General features: G+C 42.0%; 1 protein-coding gene across 3 annotated transcripts in view; it reads left to right on the forward strand.

The window, feature by feature from the left end:
- SPECC1L (sperm antigen with calponin homology and coiled-coil domains 1 like) overlaps positions 1–17,222 on the forward strand; it is a 128,009-nt gene that overhangs the window by 63,183 nt on the left and 47,604 nt on the right. For 2 of the 3 annotated variants that reach the window (XM_033097586.1, XM_033097587.1), the window contains 2 exons: positions 600–691; positions 5,758–5,848. In XM_033097586.1, the coding sequence (XP_032953477.1) occupies positions 600–691; positions 5,758–5,848 (183 nt within the window). Of the gene's footprint in view, positions 1–599; positions 692–5,757; positions 5,849–6,767; positions 6,789–17,222 lie in introns of those variants that run through there. The other variant, XM_033097588.1, reaches the window with a different exon arrangement.

Consider the following 17,222-nt stretch of genomic DNA (forward strand, 5'->3'; position numbering starts at 1 on the left):
ATTCAAAGTATTAATAAAAAGGGCTTAAATGCAAAAAGATAATCTGCTTCTATACTGATCTTTTTTAAAAAGTATTTTGTAGTAAAATACATCTAAATGACCTAGAAATTCCATTCCTAGTTATATATGCAAAAGAAGTGAACATAAATATTCAAATACTCGTACACGAATGTTCCTAGCAGCAGTACTCACAATAGCCAGACATGGAAACAGCTGAAATACACAGTGCACATGTTCTACGTACCAGGCTTCTCCCGATGTAGTTATAGACATACTCCTCCTGGGCTTTCTTGTACTTGGATTTCACTGATTTATGGAGCACTTTAACCTTAAATTAACTAATTAACAAAAATGAAATGACTGGAATAAGCAGGGTTTGAAATAAACACACCAGGTAACAAACAGTCCACCTGGTGGCAGGAGAAGCACAGGCTCCTGGGCAGGCATGGCTGTGTGTTCAGGGGCGTCAGTCAGGACAGTTCCCAGGGGAGCTGAGCGCATTGGGTAAGCCAGTGAACTCTTTAGCGGAAACCAGTTATGAAAGCTCCCACTGTACCATGATGCATCATTATGTACTGGTGTGCTTGTTGTTTTTCTAGTACCAAACCCTACGGCAGCTGCCATTCCTCGCACACCTCTGAGTCCAAGCCCTATGAAAACGCCCCCTGCGGCAGCTGTCTCCCCCATGCAGGTAAGTGCCTGAGGCCTTGGAGTCTCAGCAGGTGAAAGGTTGTCCTCTTCAGAGTCAGTCCCACTTATTTCTGGGGGCAAGTGACTACTACATGAGGGATCTAGTTGGGATTTTTTTCCTAAAGTACTGTGAATATCCTTAGTTGAGATAAGTTATGTGAATGTCGGTTGTGTTATTCTTCTGAAAATCTCTAATGTGATAGCTAACAATTATTGAGCACTTACTATGTGTTCCACACTGTTGCGAATGCTTCACAATGTTAACTCATTTAATCCTCACAACAACTCTGTTGGGTATTAGGTATTGTTCTTATCCCTCCTTTTCCTGGTGGAAACAGGCCCAGAAGGGTAAACAACTCGCTGAGGGGCATACAGTTAAGAAGTGGTAGAGCTGGGATTCAAACCTGGATAGTGTGGCTATAGAGACCATGCTTTTAACCAGCATACTAAGATACCTCTCTAGGTAGAATATGTAGTTAGCGTTCCTCAGCCTATGCTGCATAACACATCACTTCAAAACTTAGTGGCTTAAAACAGCAATTTATTATTTTTCACATTTCTCTGGGTTGACTAAGCAGTTCTTTGCTGGCTTTGCATGGGCTCGTTCCAGCACCAGAACTTAGCCAGAGGGTGGGCTTGGGCCTGGGCTCAGTAGGGATAGCAGGGCCTCCCTCTCCATGTGGTCTTTCCTCTCAGGCTCCTTCGCTCCCGGAGAGTCAAAGTGGAACTTAGCAAAGTCTGTGAAGACCTAGACTTGGAATTTGGACTGTCACTTCTATCCCATTCTTTTGGTCTAAGGAAGTCATAAGGCCAGCCCAGATTCAGAGTGGTAGGGTCTGCGCTGAATTCAGAGAGGAGTGATTCAGGATTGTGGACCATTTTGCAGCAGTCTAGCACAAGGTATTGCTGGTCCATTCCAAACAAGTTTCAGAAGGTACTCTGCCTTGCCACTCTGGAAATGCAGACCAGAAGCAGAGCAAGTGATTGTTACTTTGTAGTGCTCAAGAGGCTCTCTTATTAGGCCCTTACTTGTAAGCCGCTTTTGGAAAGTGGGCTGAGGTGGAGGTTTTCCACATAGGTGAGAGTAGCCAAAGGAAAAATGGCCTAAAAGCTATTACCTGTGATATAGGGTAGCGTTGGCTGCAGCCTTTCCCTAAAAAAATAGGGTTTGGAGCATTTTCTTTCAGTGGAGGCTTTTGTATTTGTGTAACTACTGACCGTGTATTTTGTAAGTGAACTTTTTAACTTTTTTTTGGGTCAAGTTTAAGGTTAAAATGTGCTCCCTCTATATTTGTAATGTCACAGGTTAGTGACTTCATTTACATTTATGTAGAAGATGTTATACTCTTAAAAGGAAGGCAAGAGGAATTCCATATTTCATCCATAATGAGTTTTTTATATGCTCTATTAATCAAACTTATCCCAAAGACCTGAAGATATAAATAAAAGCAAAGGTGCGAAATAAAATTCACTGTTAGTTGAAGTGTAATGTACGAGGCATCACTTTGTAAATCTTTGTAAAGGGGAGAAAAAGCTCATTTCTCTAGCTTGATAAAAAACTAGTTACAAGTCGTATTCAGTAGCTTTTTAATACTCGATGAGTTAGCACAGTGCTTCTGAAACCTAATTGTGCATAAAAATCACGTGGAGAGGTTTTAAACATGTAGATTTCCAGGCCTCATCCCAGTGAATGAGAATCTCTGGGGAATAGGGCCCAAGATTGGGATTGGTAGTTTTTCAAAACTCCCTGGGTGAAAATTCTGCTTCTAGTTATAAGGGCTGGTTATAATGGGCTGGGTTATTCTGCCACCAAAGACAACTAGAAAGCTGGACAAAATATAAGAAGCAATTATATTTAGACTGTACAACAGGCAGCACGAGACTGATTCATAACTAAAAGTTTAGAAATAAATTAACTCATACTATGGCCCACACTTTTCCCGTTGGCAGTTTCCAGATGGCGGTGCAGGGAGGATGTGCCCAGATGGAGCAGGGGAGGGGAAACCAATCGGATCTGAGGAGACACTGATCAGTGCCCAGGGGGAATGAGAGTGCTAGAATTTGTGGGCAGAGTACCTGGCAGGGAGGGAGCTCTGCAGAAAAGGGAGTCTAGAACCATGCAGAGGTATCCCTTTGAGTCTTTGCCTGAATGCCAGCCTGCACATGTGTAGGGTGAACCCCTACAAGGCTGGGCAAGAACTCTTCCTTCCCAGGAAAGAACAATTACCAGAGAGCTGCTGCCAGACAAACGCTTCCCATAGTTCACATAGAGCAAGTAATCATTTGAATTCCCACCACCCACTGTAGAAAAGCCTCTTTGACTATTTGGAGATTGATTAGAGTCCCCCAAGGGTTATTCCATAAAGTGGAATCAAATAGCCCTGGTATAAACACTATTCTAGACCTGCCCTATGTAACCTTAAAAGTAAACCCAAAAGGACCAAGGAGATTCATAAGGAACTAGGTGAGCAGCCTCTGAAATGCTTCCTTGTTACCTGTGCCTCCTGGTACCGTGTTTCCCTGAAAATAAGACCTAGCCGGGCAATCAGCTCTAATGCGTCTTTTGGAGTAAAAATTAATGTAAAATAAGACCGAGTCTTATTTTACTATAATATAAGGCTGGGTATAACGTAACATAATATATAATACAATATAATACCAGGTCTTACATTAATTTTTGCTCCAAAAGACACATTAGATCTGATTGTCTCAGGCTCCTTCACTCCCAGAAAGTGAAAGTGGAACTTAGCAAAGCCTGTGAAGACCTAGGCTTGGAATTTGGACTGTCACTTCTGTCCCATTCTTTTGGTAGTCATGCTTTATGTAGTCTGCTCCTCCAGAGGGTTGGCTGGACCTCATGACTTACTTTTGATGAATAGAATATGGCAGAAGGGATGAGATGTCACTTACAAGATAAGGTTATGAGAAGGTTAGCTTCTGTCTTGAATACTCCTCTTGCCATCTCTTAGCTCTAGTCACTCCAGTGAACAATTGGAAATTGAAATGCTTAGCAATAAATGTAGTAAAATATTGTGTAAGACCTATACAATGAAAACTATAAAATACCGCTGAGAGAAATTAAAGAGGTAATAAATGGAAAGATATCATACATCATACTCATGGACTAGGAGACTCAATACTGTCATTGTTTTGCAGTTTTCCCTCGCATTGATCTGTAAATTCAACACAACCCCAGTTGTAATCCTAAAAATCACGTGGAGAGGTTTTAAACATGTAGATTTCCAGGCCTCATCCCAGTGAATGAGAATCTCTGGGGAATAGGGCCCAAGATTGGGATTGGTAGTTTTTCAAAACTCCCTGGGTGAAAATTCTGCTTCTAGTTATAAGGGCATATAAACTATTTCTAGTTTATAGAAATTGATAATATAATTCAAAGGACCCTGACTATCCAAAGCATCTGGGGGGAAAAAAGAAACATATTTGGAGGACTCACTCTGCCTGATTTTAGCATTTAGAGTAATCAAGACGGTGTGGTACTGACATAAATTTAAACGTAGACATTAGATCAGTAGACTAGATAGAAATCCAGGAATAGGTCAGTTGATTTTCAGCAAAGCTGCCAAGGTTAATTCAATGGAAGAGGCAGGCGTAGCCTTTTCAACAAAGGATTCTGGAACAACTAGCTATCCATATGAAAAAAATTCCCCAAAACCAAAGCCCTTACCTCATGGCATTTATAAAAATCGAAATTGTATCTAAATGTGAGAGCTAAAATTATAAAACTTCTAGATGAAAACATTAGAGAAAATCTTCATGAACTTCATGAAGGAGGCAAAGATTTCTTATTTAGGACACACAAAAAAATGAACCATCAAAATTTAAAACTTACCTGAAAGATGTTAAGAAAAAGAAAAGACAAGGTGCAGACTGAGGAGAATATATTCACAATACTGTACATTTATCTGTCAAAAGACTTGTATTCAAAGAAGACTTTTTTGTCTTCTTAGTTGAAGACAACCTAGTAAATAATAGACAAAATTTGAAAAGTCCCTTCCTGATAGAAGATACACAGGTGGCCAAGAAACACATGAAAAGATGCTCAGCATCATTAGTCCTTGGGGAAATGAAAATTAAACGCACAGTGAGATCCCACTACACACCCTCTAGGACGGCTAAAGTTGAAAGACAATACCAAGAGTTGGTAAGGATGTGGAGAAGCTGAACATCCCGCACATTTCTGCTGGGAATCTGAAATGTGTAGTTAGAAGTTACTAGATTACAAAGGGCTAGAGGAAAGCTAAGGAAATAACCTGAGAAAAAGCACAGAGATGGTAAACAGCATGGTCTGTGTGGAAATAAGCCATTTGGAGGTGTTTGAGCACGATGTAGGGGAGGCAGGAGATGCAGATGGAGAACTGCGAGGTTTTAGGTATTGGGTGCATACTTCTGCTGCGTGCACAGGATGTGTGTATGAGACTGGACCGAGGAGGCTGCTGACAGCCTTTGCAAGCAGTGCTGAGTTAAGATGACGGTGTACGGGGCAGTTGTAGTAGAGTTAGAGAGTAGGTGACAGAACTGAGATCTATTTGGAACCAGGGCATGAATTGAATGGCCAATAAAAGTACAGTAGGAGCATTCGCTAATTGGTGTATTTAAGAATTCTCTTTAAACAAAATAATGAGATTATACTCAGAATACCAGTGGTGGCCAGCGGTCAGTGATGTGGGGTCAGGGAGGGGGAGGGACGGTGTAATTGTCTAAAGGCCACAGGAGGGACCCTTGTGATTGAAGCAGTCTGTATCTTGACTGTGTTAAAGTCAGTGTCCTGCTTGTGATATTACACTGTAGAGTGACAAGATGTTATCTTTGGGGAAAACTGAGTAAAGAGCACATCGGCCCTTTCTGTATTAATTTTTAAAATGTGACATATAATATAGGTCACATTATATGTGTGTGGGGGGATTTTCAGCCTTACTATGTGTATAATAGTGTGGAAGGAATTAGGGAAGTTCATAACTAAATATTTACTGTCTGCAACTTTCTCTGTAAGGCCCAGCTGGCTCCGGAGTTCACCTAACTTCGACACTGTTTATGTTATGATTTCAGAGACATTCTATAAGCGGACCAATCTCTACATCCAAACCCCTGACAGCCCTGTCAGATAAGAGACCAAACTACGGGGAAATTCCTGTTCAAGGTACATCTCAGAGGTTGCAGTATTCCACTTTTGTTAATTTTTTTATTCCGACTTTTTTGGTTAACAAAATTGTTATTTTCTTTGTTCTTGGCGTTAGTATAACCAGTCCGGTATACATCTTTGTCAAACGTTTACTGCTCGTGTGTATGAATGACAAATGGGGAGATTGGTTGTTAACAGACGCATGTTTGGAGGACAGCTGTCTCGTGACCTCAGGATGGGTAAGGGAGAGCACGCACCTGTGCGAGGCCCTGTGTTCCATAGTTCTTCATGGGGTGCAGATTGTAACCCCACTTTATAGATACTAAAAATTTGGCTTCAGAAAGCTAATCCTAACACAGGCTAGCATAGTTAATGAATAGTAGACCTGGGCAGCCCGACTCCACAGCCCATTGAAACGCTCTGTGCTCTACATTGTTGTTCATTAGAAGAAATTGAGACTCCAGAAGATGAAGCCCAGCAGTGCCTCTCCGCACTGTGAAGGGCCTTGCCCATTCTCCCACAGGTCGCTCTCTGCGGTGGAGCCGGCACCCAAGCCCGTCCCCTCTGCTGAGAGCAGGGCTCCTTCCTTCTCTTACCCACACCGCCTTTTACGTGTGGTGCTACAGTGCGTTAGGAAAATGGTTGTGGCGTTGGCGTGGGGCTGTGACAGGCAGCGCTGCGTTGGGACAGGTGTGCAGATGCTAAGCAGGTGTGCACGTCACTCAGGAGCCTGGGGCTCCTCGTAACTGATACAGGCCGGTTACCTCCACGCTTTCCTCTGTGCATTCTCTCGGTTGTAGAAAGTAGGTGTTAGGCTCTGTAGGTAAGACTACAAGGTTTCGGCAGGTGTGGGGAAGAAATCAGCAGACTTATTTCCCTTATTCCGTTAAAGCACCTGGAGGAAGAGTTCAGTTTGGCAGTGAAACTGGCCCCATACCTGCCAATCTGGAGTGTTCAGGTAAGCTGCTTGTGCAACATTTAGGGACGGTGGAAGATGGCGCTGCTGCTGCTTTCCTGGCACCACGACTTGCGCTCTACCCCTGCTCCTTGGCTTGGAGCTCATCTGTCAATTATGACCCGAGGTCTTTTCTCCCCTTAGAAGGTCCTCTTGCTAGGGGAACAAGTAGTAGGTTTAAAGTCTCTCTTTACATCTTAACCTTGTTCCCACCCTCACCCCCCAGATGGATCGTTAAGGATTACGTATGTGTATGGTGCCTAGATAGTCGGCTTCATGTGTGCTGGTGTTGACCTTTTTGATGCTGTTTTCTTGTCTGTACATTGGGAATAATCATGAATACCTAGCTCATGGGATTCTTAAACCCGGCTCTTCCCAGGCTCTCCTAAGCCCCGCACACACGCTTTCACCTTTCCTGTTCCCTCAAGCTGCTTTCATCGAGGTTGCCAATGAGGTGTCGCCAACCCAGTCAGCTCTCAGTCCTCATCTGCAGTGAACTGGCGGCAGCATTTAGCCCTGTGGAGTGCTCCCTCTTCCAGGATGTTCTTTTTGGTTTCCATGATGCCCCACTCTTGCATCTTTTCCTCCCTCCTTGGCTGCTGCTCTGTCTCCTGTGCTCATTCCTCCTCCCTGTTCAGTAAGTGGTGGTGTACCCCAGAGCGAGCTCAGTCCCTAGTCCTGTTTTCTCTCTGTCTGTACTCTGTTACTGTGTCTCATGGCTTTAACTACTGCTTTTATTCTGAGGACCGTCAAATTTCTATCTCCAGCCTGTTCCTCTCCTATGGACTCGAGAGTTATATATCCAGTTGCCTATTTGACATCACCATTTGCATGTTGAATACTCTCCTACTGAGGTCGTCCCGGACAAGATTCCCACCTTTCCCAAACTCGTTCAGCCTGTAATCTGACTTCTCTACCTCACTTAAGGGCAGTTTCCTCCTCCAGAAACTTTGGAATCATCCTTAACTCCCTTTTTCATCTTAGACCCCCATATCTGAACCCTGTTCAGTTCTTTAGGAAACCCATTTGCTCTACTTTTGAAATACACCCGGAATATTGCTCTTCCCCCACTACCACCATCACCTCTCACCTGGGTTCTGGCAAAAGGTTCCTAATCCCCCGCCCAGTCTATTCTTAAGCCCACAGTCAGTGTAGTCTTGAAAAATATAAATTGGAACATGTCCCTGTTCTCAGAACCCTCCACTGGCTCCCATTTCATTCAGAAGAGAATCTCGAGTTCTCTTAGTGGCCGCCAGGCCCTCCCTGCCTGGCCTCAGTTGCCTGTCTGGCCTCATCACCTTTCTCTCTCTGTCACTCTGTCTAGCCTCATGGGCTTCCTTGTGTCCTGAGCACTCAGGCTCACTCCTGATTTAGCAGCCTGACATTGGCCCTTCCTCTTCTGGAGCACTTGTCCTGGAGAAGGGATCTCTCCTCCACGGCTTCGCTCCAATTTTACCTCGGGGAGGGCCTTCTCCCCTTTTGACTGCTACCCTCCAGACTCATCTTGCTTGGCTCACAGCAGGGCACGGTTTACCAGGGAAAGCCAGCACCAGCAGTGTTCCTTGAATTTATCTGTTGATAAGACTTCACTTGAGTCACTTGGTAAAATACGGAACCTGGGCCTCACTGACCTCCAATCTACTGACATGGAGTCTCCAGGAAAGGGACTTTTGGGAACTTCATTTTCACAAGTAACCCAAGTGATTCTTAGTAAAGGATAATTAGACCGAGATTATTGTTTCGTTTTTCCTATTGCCATGGCTTTTGTGGGCGGGGAATGGGGTGTGGAAGGTCTATGGGCCAAGGTTTTAGAAAACACAGACTAAATGTGTTAACGTGTCTCCAGGGCTCTGTTGAATCAGACCTTTTCCTGGCTCTGCTCTTTTTATTATCTGGTAATGTATCAAATGGTAATGCCGTTGGGCGTGGGGTGTGCGTGGTCAGTCTGTGTTAATGCCAGCCTAGTTCTCCACTTTAGTCTGTTATAATGCCTTAATGGGGCTTAGTGGAAACAGTGCAAATACAGGAGACAGAGGGAAACACTCTTTGGTGAATTTTTATCTGAGAATTTGTTGATAGTGTGATCTTATCTTACACAATCACTAGAGAAAGAAACCACTTACAAAACGAAGAACAACCAAATGATTCTTGGTCATAAAAAGCCACCATGGTGATCCAAACTGTGATAAGAGAGTAGTATTTTTGAGCTGTCTTGAACTGCTTTACTTCTTTGATTGTCTCTTTCATCTTGGCCTAAATTTAAAAAAATACAGTCTATAATTTTCATTTTGAAAGTTTTAGTGGCTTCATTACTGAAATTTAAAAGGGTGCTGCCTCTTGTTCTACTACACTTAAATTAGAAAATTTGTTGTTTTTTTGCAGTTAAGTATTTTATAACAGGTGTGGGGTTTTTGTTTGTTGTCTTTTAGCATCATGCTTGTATGTCAGTTGTAGGAGAATGTTTTAGACCAGAGAAATCTTATAAATGAACTAATCAAGTGCTCTTTTGTTAGTATTGTCAGCAGTTAAGTGGTTGGGGTCATGACTGGCGCCGCCTCAGTGAGTGAGTGTGGACAGTGTGTGAATTAGTGTTTGTGGCCTAAGCAGGAAAGGATATATCAGCTACCAGGTACATGGATATAGGTAGTTGGGAAGGTCTTTACTGTCCCCATTTGCACAGTGATCTTCAAACGGTCCAGAGTGTTAAGCAAAGACTTCAGCTGATGGTTCAGATGGTTGGAGAGCCTGGGGTTGTCCAGTGTCTGTGTTACCAGCTCAGATGTGTAGGTATCTGAGAAAGTTGATTAGTCCACGTTTAGTCATGTTCTGTAAAGAAATTCATACTGTTATCTATGTAAATAGTATTACTTGAGGCTTAGGGATGTAAAATGTTTTCAAAACTCAGTATTTTGAAAAAACATTGATTTATGGTAAGGGTATACATAATAAATATAGGACACAAAGTTTGGAGATTTTTCTAGAAATAGAAAGCTAAGCCTTTATTAAAAATTATCATCTCTTTTAAGTTAAAATAAAAAAGAAAACTTTCTGTAAAAAAGTTTCATAGCAATTTTTGTTCTCCAAAGAGTAGATCTAAATCAGATTTTGGCCCAGCCCTAGATCCAGCCTTAGTGGGGAAATTCCCAGGAGAAATTCAGACAGAAATCCTGCCTCTCTATATTTATAGTCTAATGGATATCTATTCAATTCTAAGCCACCCTCACCCCCATTTTCCTTTTCTTCTCTATGGTTCTTGGTATTTGTCTTGATAAACCAAGCATCTAGCTTCTGTTTTTTCCCAAAGTATTATGAAAATTTTCAAGCCTACAGAAAAGTTGAAAGAAATAGTATAGTGAATATCCATATCTCATTACCAAGATTCTACAGCATTTTCCTGTATTCTCTTTATCACATATTTATCCACCACTCCATCAGTCTATCTTTTTAAAATGCTTTTCAAGATAAGTTGCAATCAGTCCATTTGAACATGTGTTGCAATATTTGCTTAAGGTGTTCTGTCTGTCTTTAAAATCAAAATTTTGAGATAAGTTTAGACTTACAGAAGAGTTGCAAAAATATTAGAGCTCTCTTCTACCCTTTACCCAGGTTCCCTTATGTAAACATCCTACATAAGCATAGAATAATTATCAAGACTAAGAAATAAATATCGTTGAAATGTTATTAACCTAAACTACAGACTTTATTGGATTACTGGTTTTTTTCCACTGATGTTCATTTTCTATCCCAAGATCAAGTCCAGGATCCCCCTTTGCATTTACTTGTCTTATTTTCTTAAGTCTCCACCAGTCTGCAACAGTTTATCAGTCTTTCCCTGTCTTTCTTGACCTTGACACTTTTGAAGAATACTAGCCAGTTATTTCTTAGACTATCTCTTTGTATTGGTTTGTCTGATATTTTCTCCTGATTAAGTTGAGGTTATGTTTTATTGGGAAGGTTATCACAGGGGTGATGTGCCCCTCTAAGTGTCACGGGGCAAGGGGCACATAATGTCGATATGTCTTGTTGGTGATGTTGACCTTGATTAAGGTTGACTTGGTTAAGGTTGTTGTCTGCTAGTAATTGATAAATATTCTGTTCCTGCTTAAACTTTCTCTCCCTGACTTTAGCATCTGTTTGTACATTTTTCCTGCAGTAGTGATTGCTGTGGTGTTCTAGTGGTGATACTCTTTTTGTAAGGAATTATTTCCATTATGTTGTTATACTTATATTTATAGCATTTATATTAGTACAGACTCTCGGGTAGTTATTCTTTGGGTTATAATTTATTATTGTTGTTATTTTGTTGCTCAAGTTATTCCAACTTTGGCTACTGGGAGCTCTTTCATATTGACTCCTTGCCCTTTTGATGCACCCAACTCCTCAAAAGCATTTTCTTACTTTGGGCACCACAGGATGATCCAGGCTTGTTTATTTCCTGCACTAGCTCTGGAATCAACCAGTTCTCCAAGGAACCCGAGTTACTTTTATTAGAGAATAGTATTTAGAAAACAAGATCTGGGTACTAGATGGACTTACTGCTGCTGAGATTTGACTGCCTCCAGTTCCTCTCTGGATAGAGCTAAGAAAATTTTATGTATGTATAACCAACCCATGCATACAAACATGGAACTATTATTTCTGTATCCATCTATCAAAAACCATGAGTTTATACTAACGCCTCTGACTACAAGCCTGCACCAAAGGGTGCGTCCTAGCCTCTTCTATTTCCTTATTTGTAACATCTTTCTCTTGACAGTGAGAAGCCTGGCTCGCATTATCTACAATATATTTACTTACTTGTTCAACCCTAGTATATAGTAGTTTCAAAATTGTGAAGCCATACCGCTATGAGAAGCAAATTTACCACAGTGTGGTGTTTGTGTGCGGTTTTTTTTTGTGTGCAGCCGTAGAGTATCAGTCAAAACACCTGTTTTCACAAAATTACTTAGGTCAGCTCCTTTTTTTACCACTATCTCAGTGTGGTTATTTGTCATACAGTTAGATGAATTTTGTCACAGTCTGCATTCCATCCCCTTTTCCTCAGTTCTGGTTGATTAAAAAACAAAATTTTATATAGTAAAATCTACTCTCTGTTCTGTACATATTTAGCAACATCCCTGGCCTCTACCCACTAGACATGAAGCACCCTCTAAGATGCCAGTAGCACCCCCACCCCTCTGTTGTGGCAGCCAAATATGTCGCAAGCAACACATTGGCAGAATTGCCCCCAGTTGAGAACCAGAGACATAGTTCTCATATTATTTGTCTAATTTCAGCAGAGATACGGAAACTGTAAGTGAAAATCAATTAGGAAATCCCAGCTGATCTTGCATGTTGCCTACTGTTTCCATCGGAGGCTTTAACATATTAATCATGGTTATTTTAAATATCCTGTCAGATGGTTCCAACATCTATGCCATATGTGCTTGTGGTTTTATTGATGATTTTGTGTCTTGACATAGTGAGCTCGATATATTTTTTCCTTGTTTTTTGTATGTTTTATAATCGTTTCTTGAAAGTTGGACACCTTGTGTAGGGTAGTAAATTGGCTTTATGCCTTTCCATGGGCATCTCTTTCCTTCTGCTGCTAGGTATGTGGTGTGGGCATTGGAGGTAATCTACTCAGGAGCTGAGTTGGGTGTTGAGTTTCGTTGTTGCTGTGATGTCCTCAGTGCACAACAGGTTTCCAGTTGCTCTAGTAATAAATACTTCATGTTAGTGGGAGAGCTGGGGTTCCAGAGGATTTTTCTCAATGCTCCATTTTCAGCTTTAGGCTGTCCTTTGCATTGCATCTCAGGGAGAACCTGTCTCATATTCTTGCAACTCTTTCATCTGCGATTTCCTATTTGTTCATTTGTTGAGAACATACGTACTTTCCTTCGTGACATTGAGCATATTTGTAATAACTGCTTTAAAATTCTTTTCTGCTAATTCTAACATACAGATAATCTTCATGTAGGTTTCCATTTCTTTTGAGTATGCGTCACTTTTTCCTTTTTTTTTGTATGTCTGGGGTTGTAATTTGGGATTGTATCTTGGGCAGCATAACTCACGTGTTGTAGAGATTCTGGATTCTGTGTTGTTTGCAGATAATTGATTTTTGTTAGCAAGCAGTTAACTTGACTCACCTCAAATTCCAGCCTCTTTTCTTAAGTTGAAGTACCTGGTCAGTTATTTTGTCCTTAATTCAACTCTTTGAAATCTGAGAGTTTGTGGATTTCAGAGGTCAGTGAAAGATGTAGGCAGAGTTTATATATTGTGTTTCCCCGAAAATAAGACCAAGCCAGACAGTCAGCTCTAATGCGTCTTTTGGAGCAAAAATTAATATAAGACCCGGTCTTATTTTAATATGATACCTGGTCTTATGATATGATATGATATGATATGATATGATATGATATGATATGATATGATATGATGCTATATAATATAATAACAGGTCTTACGTTAATCCTTGCTCCAAAAGATGCATTAGAGCTGATTGTCCGGCTAGGTCTTATTTTCGGGGAAACATGGTACAGAATTTGTGACTCTTTCCTTTCTGGTCTTTCCCCTACCCCCTCTCTTTCCAGCAGTTTGGTTGTTCTGAGATATATCCTGTGTTTCTTCAAGGCAGTAAGGCTATGGGTTTTCTACCAAATTTGCGCTGCCTTACATGGCCTCAGCTGGGGCCTGTATCCCTGCCTACAAGCCATAAAACTGGGAAACTCACCCAGTGCTATTTCCTTCTTCCAAGTGTAGACTCATTTTCTGCCTGCTTTGGTTTCTCTTCAGTGGCTTTAAGTAGTTGATTTTAATATTTTTTCAAAATTTTAGAGTTGTTTTTGGCAGGAGCATTGGTCCATTTGGAACAACTCCTCTGTGAACAGAACTTGGATAGTTAGGCTTCTATTTTTAAACCCACTATTTTGCCTATAAATTTGATTAGGGAAACAATAAAGGGACAACGCCTGTACCTATTAATTTCTACGATTTCTAAAATAAGAGAGAATTAAGTAGCAGACCTAGTGTGCTTATGTTACTGCTGCCTGTCTGTCGGAAGGGAACAGAGTATCTCTGTGTAGGTTTATCCATCTATCTGAGCCCTGGGTCTCATCCCCCTGGACTTTCATAGATGCTGTTAGCCTCATGCTATTATCCCCTTCTCCTGTATCTTCAACTTCATCCTCTCTGTTGGCTCTCTTGCCTCGTCATCCTAAAATGCCCTCCTATGTTAAGAAAGACAGTCCTCCCCATGTGCCCACCTCCTCCAGCTACTAGGCTTTCTCATCCTTGCACAGCTTGTCTCCTTCCTGTCTCCCACTCCTCGACACATTCTTTCCTTACTTTTGTCCCCACCAGTGTTTGAAACTTCTTTGACCAAGGTTCCCATAACTTCCTTGGCACCAAGTTCATTCTCATCCCATCAAGTATATGCTAAAAATTTCCAAACTTACATATTCACTCTGACTTTTTTCCTGCACTCCTTCTCTGACTGCCTAGTCCACATCTTCCCCGGGTATCTAATAGGGTTCTCAAATTCAATGTGTTCTCATCTCTTTTCCTCCCATCACACTCTCCCCCTGTCGTATCTCTGTGCGTGGAACCTCCTTCCTTCTCACCTCCATATCCACTAGGTCAGCAAGTCTGTTGATTCCACCCAGTTGAAGAGCCCTTGAATCTGTTTACTTCTCTCCGTCTCTCCTGGTACCACCCAAGTCCAAGCCATCCTTATCTCTCCTCATACAGCCTGTTACCCCTCCAATCTACTAGAGCCAAAGATGCTCAGCTACTAAAACCGTCACTGGCTCCCCATTGCCCGCAAGGTGAAGTTCAAACTCCTTAACTTCGCCTGCATTGCCGGCGTGCTTTACCTTTGCCGGTTACCTTTGCCGGATCTGGCCCTCCCACCTGCTTGCGGCCTCACCTGCTCTCTCTTCCCGCCGCCTTCTGAACATTGCCTTCCTGGATTTCTTCTGGTGTATGCTAAGCATTCAGCCAGAACACTCTCTCCCCTCCCAGCTCTCCTTTGCCCTGTTTTACACAGGGATCTGGCTGAATCCCTATTAAAAGCTATTAATTACCCTTCTAGCCTTAACTGAGATGTCATTTCCTGTGGAGGCCTTGCCACACATCCTCTCAAGAGCAGGTCACATCCCCTGCTGTGTTCCCAGAGCCCCCATGTACTGATTCTTTCCTAGCATCCTTCACTTACAATGATTTTTAAATGTCTGGCTTCCTGTCTAGACTCTGAGCTCCATGAGGGCAGGTTTCCTGCCTCCTGTCTTCCTTTCTCTGACCTTTGCACCAAGCCTGGCAAGTAGTGGACACCCAGATGGTTTTTGGTGAATGAATGGATTAGAGACAAGAGTAGCTCCATATGGCAATAGACTCTATTATTATAAAATACAATCTCTCTGGCCTGCCACTCTCAACTATAATACACTAATCTTATTTCCTGAAGAGAGATGAACCGAGTTTGACATGAAGATGGAATCCAGCCTGCTTACTTGTAGTAGGAGATGGGCATATGTTCTTGCTGTGACGTGTGCTTGAGCACAAGTGTGATTCTCACAACGAAAATACTTCCTGAGGTGGCAGCAGACTGTGTTGTGCCAGTTGAAAGTTATCACAAATAATTTTGAAAAGAATAATCTACTGTGGCTATTTAAACAAGGGCTGTGAAATATGTGCCATTTTGCCCATTTTCAGAAAATAGATGTTGCCTTCTGGTAGGGTCTACTGAATTGAGACAGACTTGGATCTTTAGACATGCAGTAAGAAGAGGTGTTGGGCAAATGAATCAGCAGTAAATTTCATGAGCTTTGTTTCAATTGTGTGTGCAGTGTAAAAGAGAAAGAAATAAGGCAACTTAGAAACACTTTCCACATAGGGCATTATTATAGGGCTGACACACTAGTTTCGATTCATTTGTCTTTATAACTTTTGTTTTAACTTTCTTCATTTGCTGTGTTCTTTGGGAGATGAAGATTGTAGGGAAATGACCAGTTTCATAATTGTAAAATGGAGAATTTGATTAAATTAAAACGTTGGTTTCCGTTTTCTACTATTTCCATGTGCTGCTAACTTTGTATTGTCTGTCAGCCTTTGTGCATAATGTGCTCTTCCTGAGGGTGAATGCCAACTGCCAACGGGGTTCAGAAGTCTGATTGAGGCTTGCTTATAGGCTCTTTCACAGAGGTGATGTTTGCTCAAGAAAAGAAAGATGTAATGACTCTAGGCTGTATAAGTCCTGTCTTCATTAAGAAAGTAAGTTCATCCTTCCCACTCCCTTCCCGTCCAAGTAGTATGTGATAACAACCAGATGTTCCTCATATGCTTAGAAAATCGATTTTGTGATAAATGATGTGCTATCCTTGAAAGATAATGTCATGTACCATTACTTTTGACATCATATTATAAGAGGGAGTATTTTTTAAGTTACCGATTCTTAAAAAGCGGTATTGAATGACCTGTTTGACTAGTGTGTGGTGAGTCTTGCCTTTCCCTTTTTCAAAAAATGTTTGCTGTAGGGACATTCTTGGGCAATGAGACTCAAAGTCTTCATTAAGTATAAAAGGTGGTGCTTTCCCTCATCCTAATCACACATCCCTAATACACATCGACTAGGCAGAACTCATCTAGTCTGTCCTGTGCTCGTCGGCCTGGCCTGACAGTGGCCTTGTAGCCCTAGGTAAGAAGTGTGCTGGTCTGTGTTTGGGGGCTCCCACTGCGGGGGAGCAGGTCCCGAGGAGGCGATGTTGAAGCTAGACTTGCAGGATGGTAAAGGTAGCCAGGCTAAGGAGGGAATGGAGGCGGAGCATAGAAGGTGTGGGAACAGCGTGTGCCAGTGCTCAGGGAACTCAAGAAACTCCCCAGGCAGCTTGTGTTTAGAAAGCAGGGGAATTGTAGAATAAGGTGAGGCTGCTAAGGCAGACGGTCGAGGCTGCATCTGATTGTGTTCTTCCCTGAATGTTCGGAAATGTCTGCCTCTCCCTTGTTGCCCTTAGACTGAAGTCCACGTGCCAGGTAATGACGGCTCTTGTCGGTTAGCCTCGTCCTCCCTGTAAAGCCTCTTTTCTCGCTGCCATCTCTGTTTTCCATATGTTAGCCATGCTGGGAGTTTATCATTCTCTAACTTGAATGTCCTTATCCCTTGGCTCTGGTTATTATCTGGCCGAAATACTGTTCCCCAGCCCTCTTCTCTGTACTAAAGCCCAGCTTAATGTCATTACAGTGTGTTGTTGTTGAAGCCTTCCCTGCTGCCTGAACTCAAAGCGAATGGCTTCTCCCGCTGTGGTTTGATAGCACGTTATCAATTCAGTTATTGTAATTTTCCTGTGCTGACTTGTTTGTGCTTGTGTATATGTATGGCTTCCTCATTACCTATGTAGGCACAAGGGCAAAGCTTTTCATTAGTTTGTTACTTTTTAGGCTTAGATATAGTAGGGGATCTTT

Source organism: Rhinolophus ferrumequinum, chromosome 25 (assembly GCF_004115265.2).
Source record: "Rhinolophus ferrumequinum isolate MPI-CBG mRhiFer1 chromosome 25, mRhiFer1_v1.p, whole genome shotgun sequence".
Classification (NCBI taxonomy): domain Eukaryota; kingdom Metazoa; phylum Chordata; class Mammalia; order Chiroptera; family Rhinolophidae; genus Rhinolophus; species Rhinolophus ferrumequinum.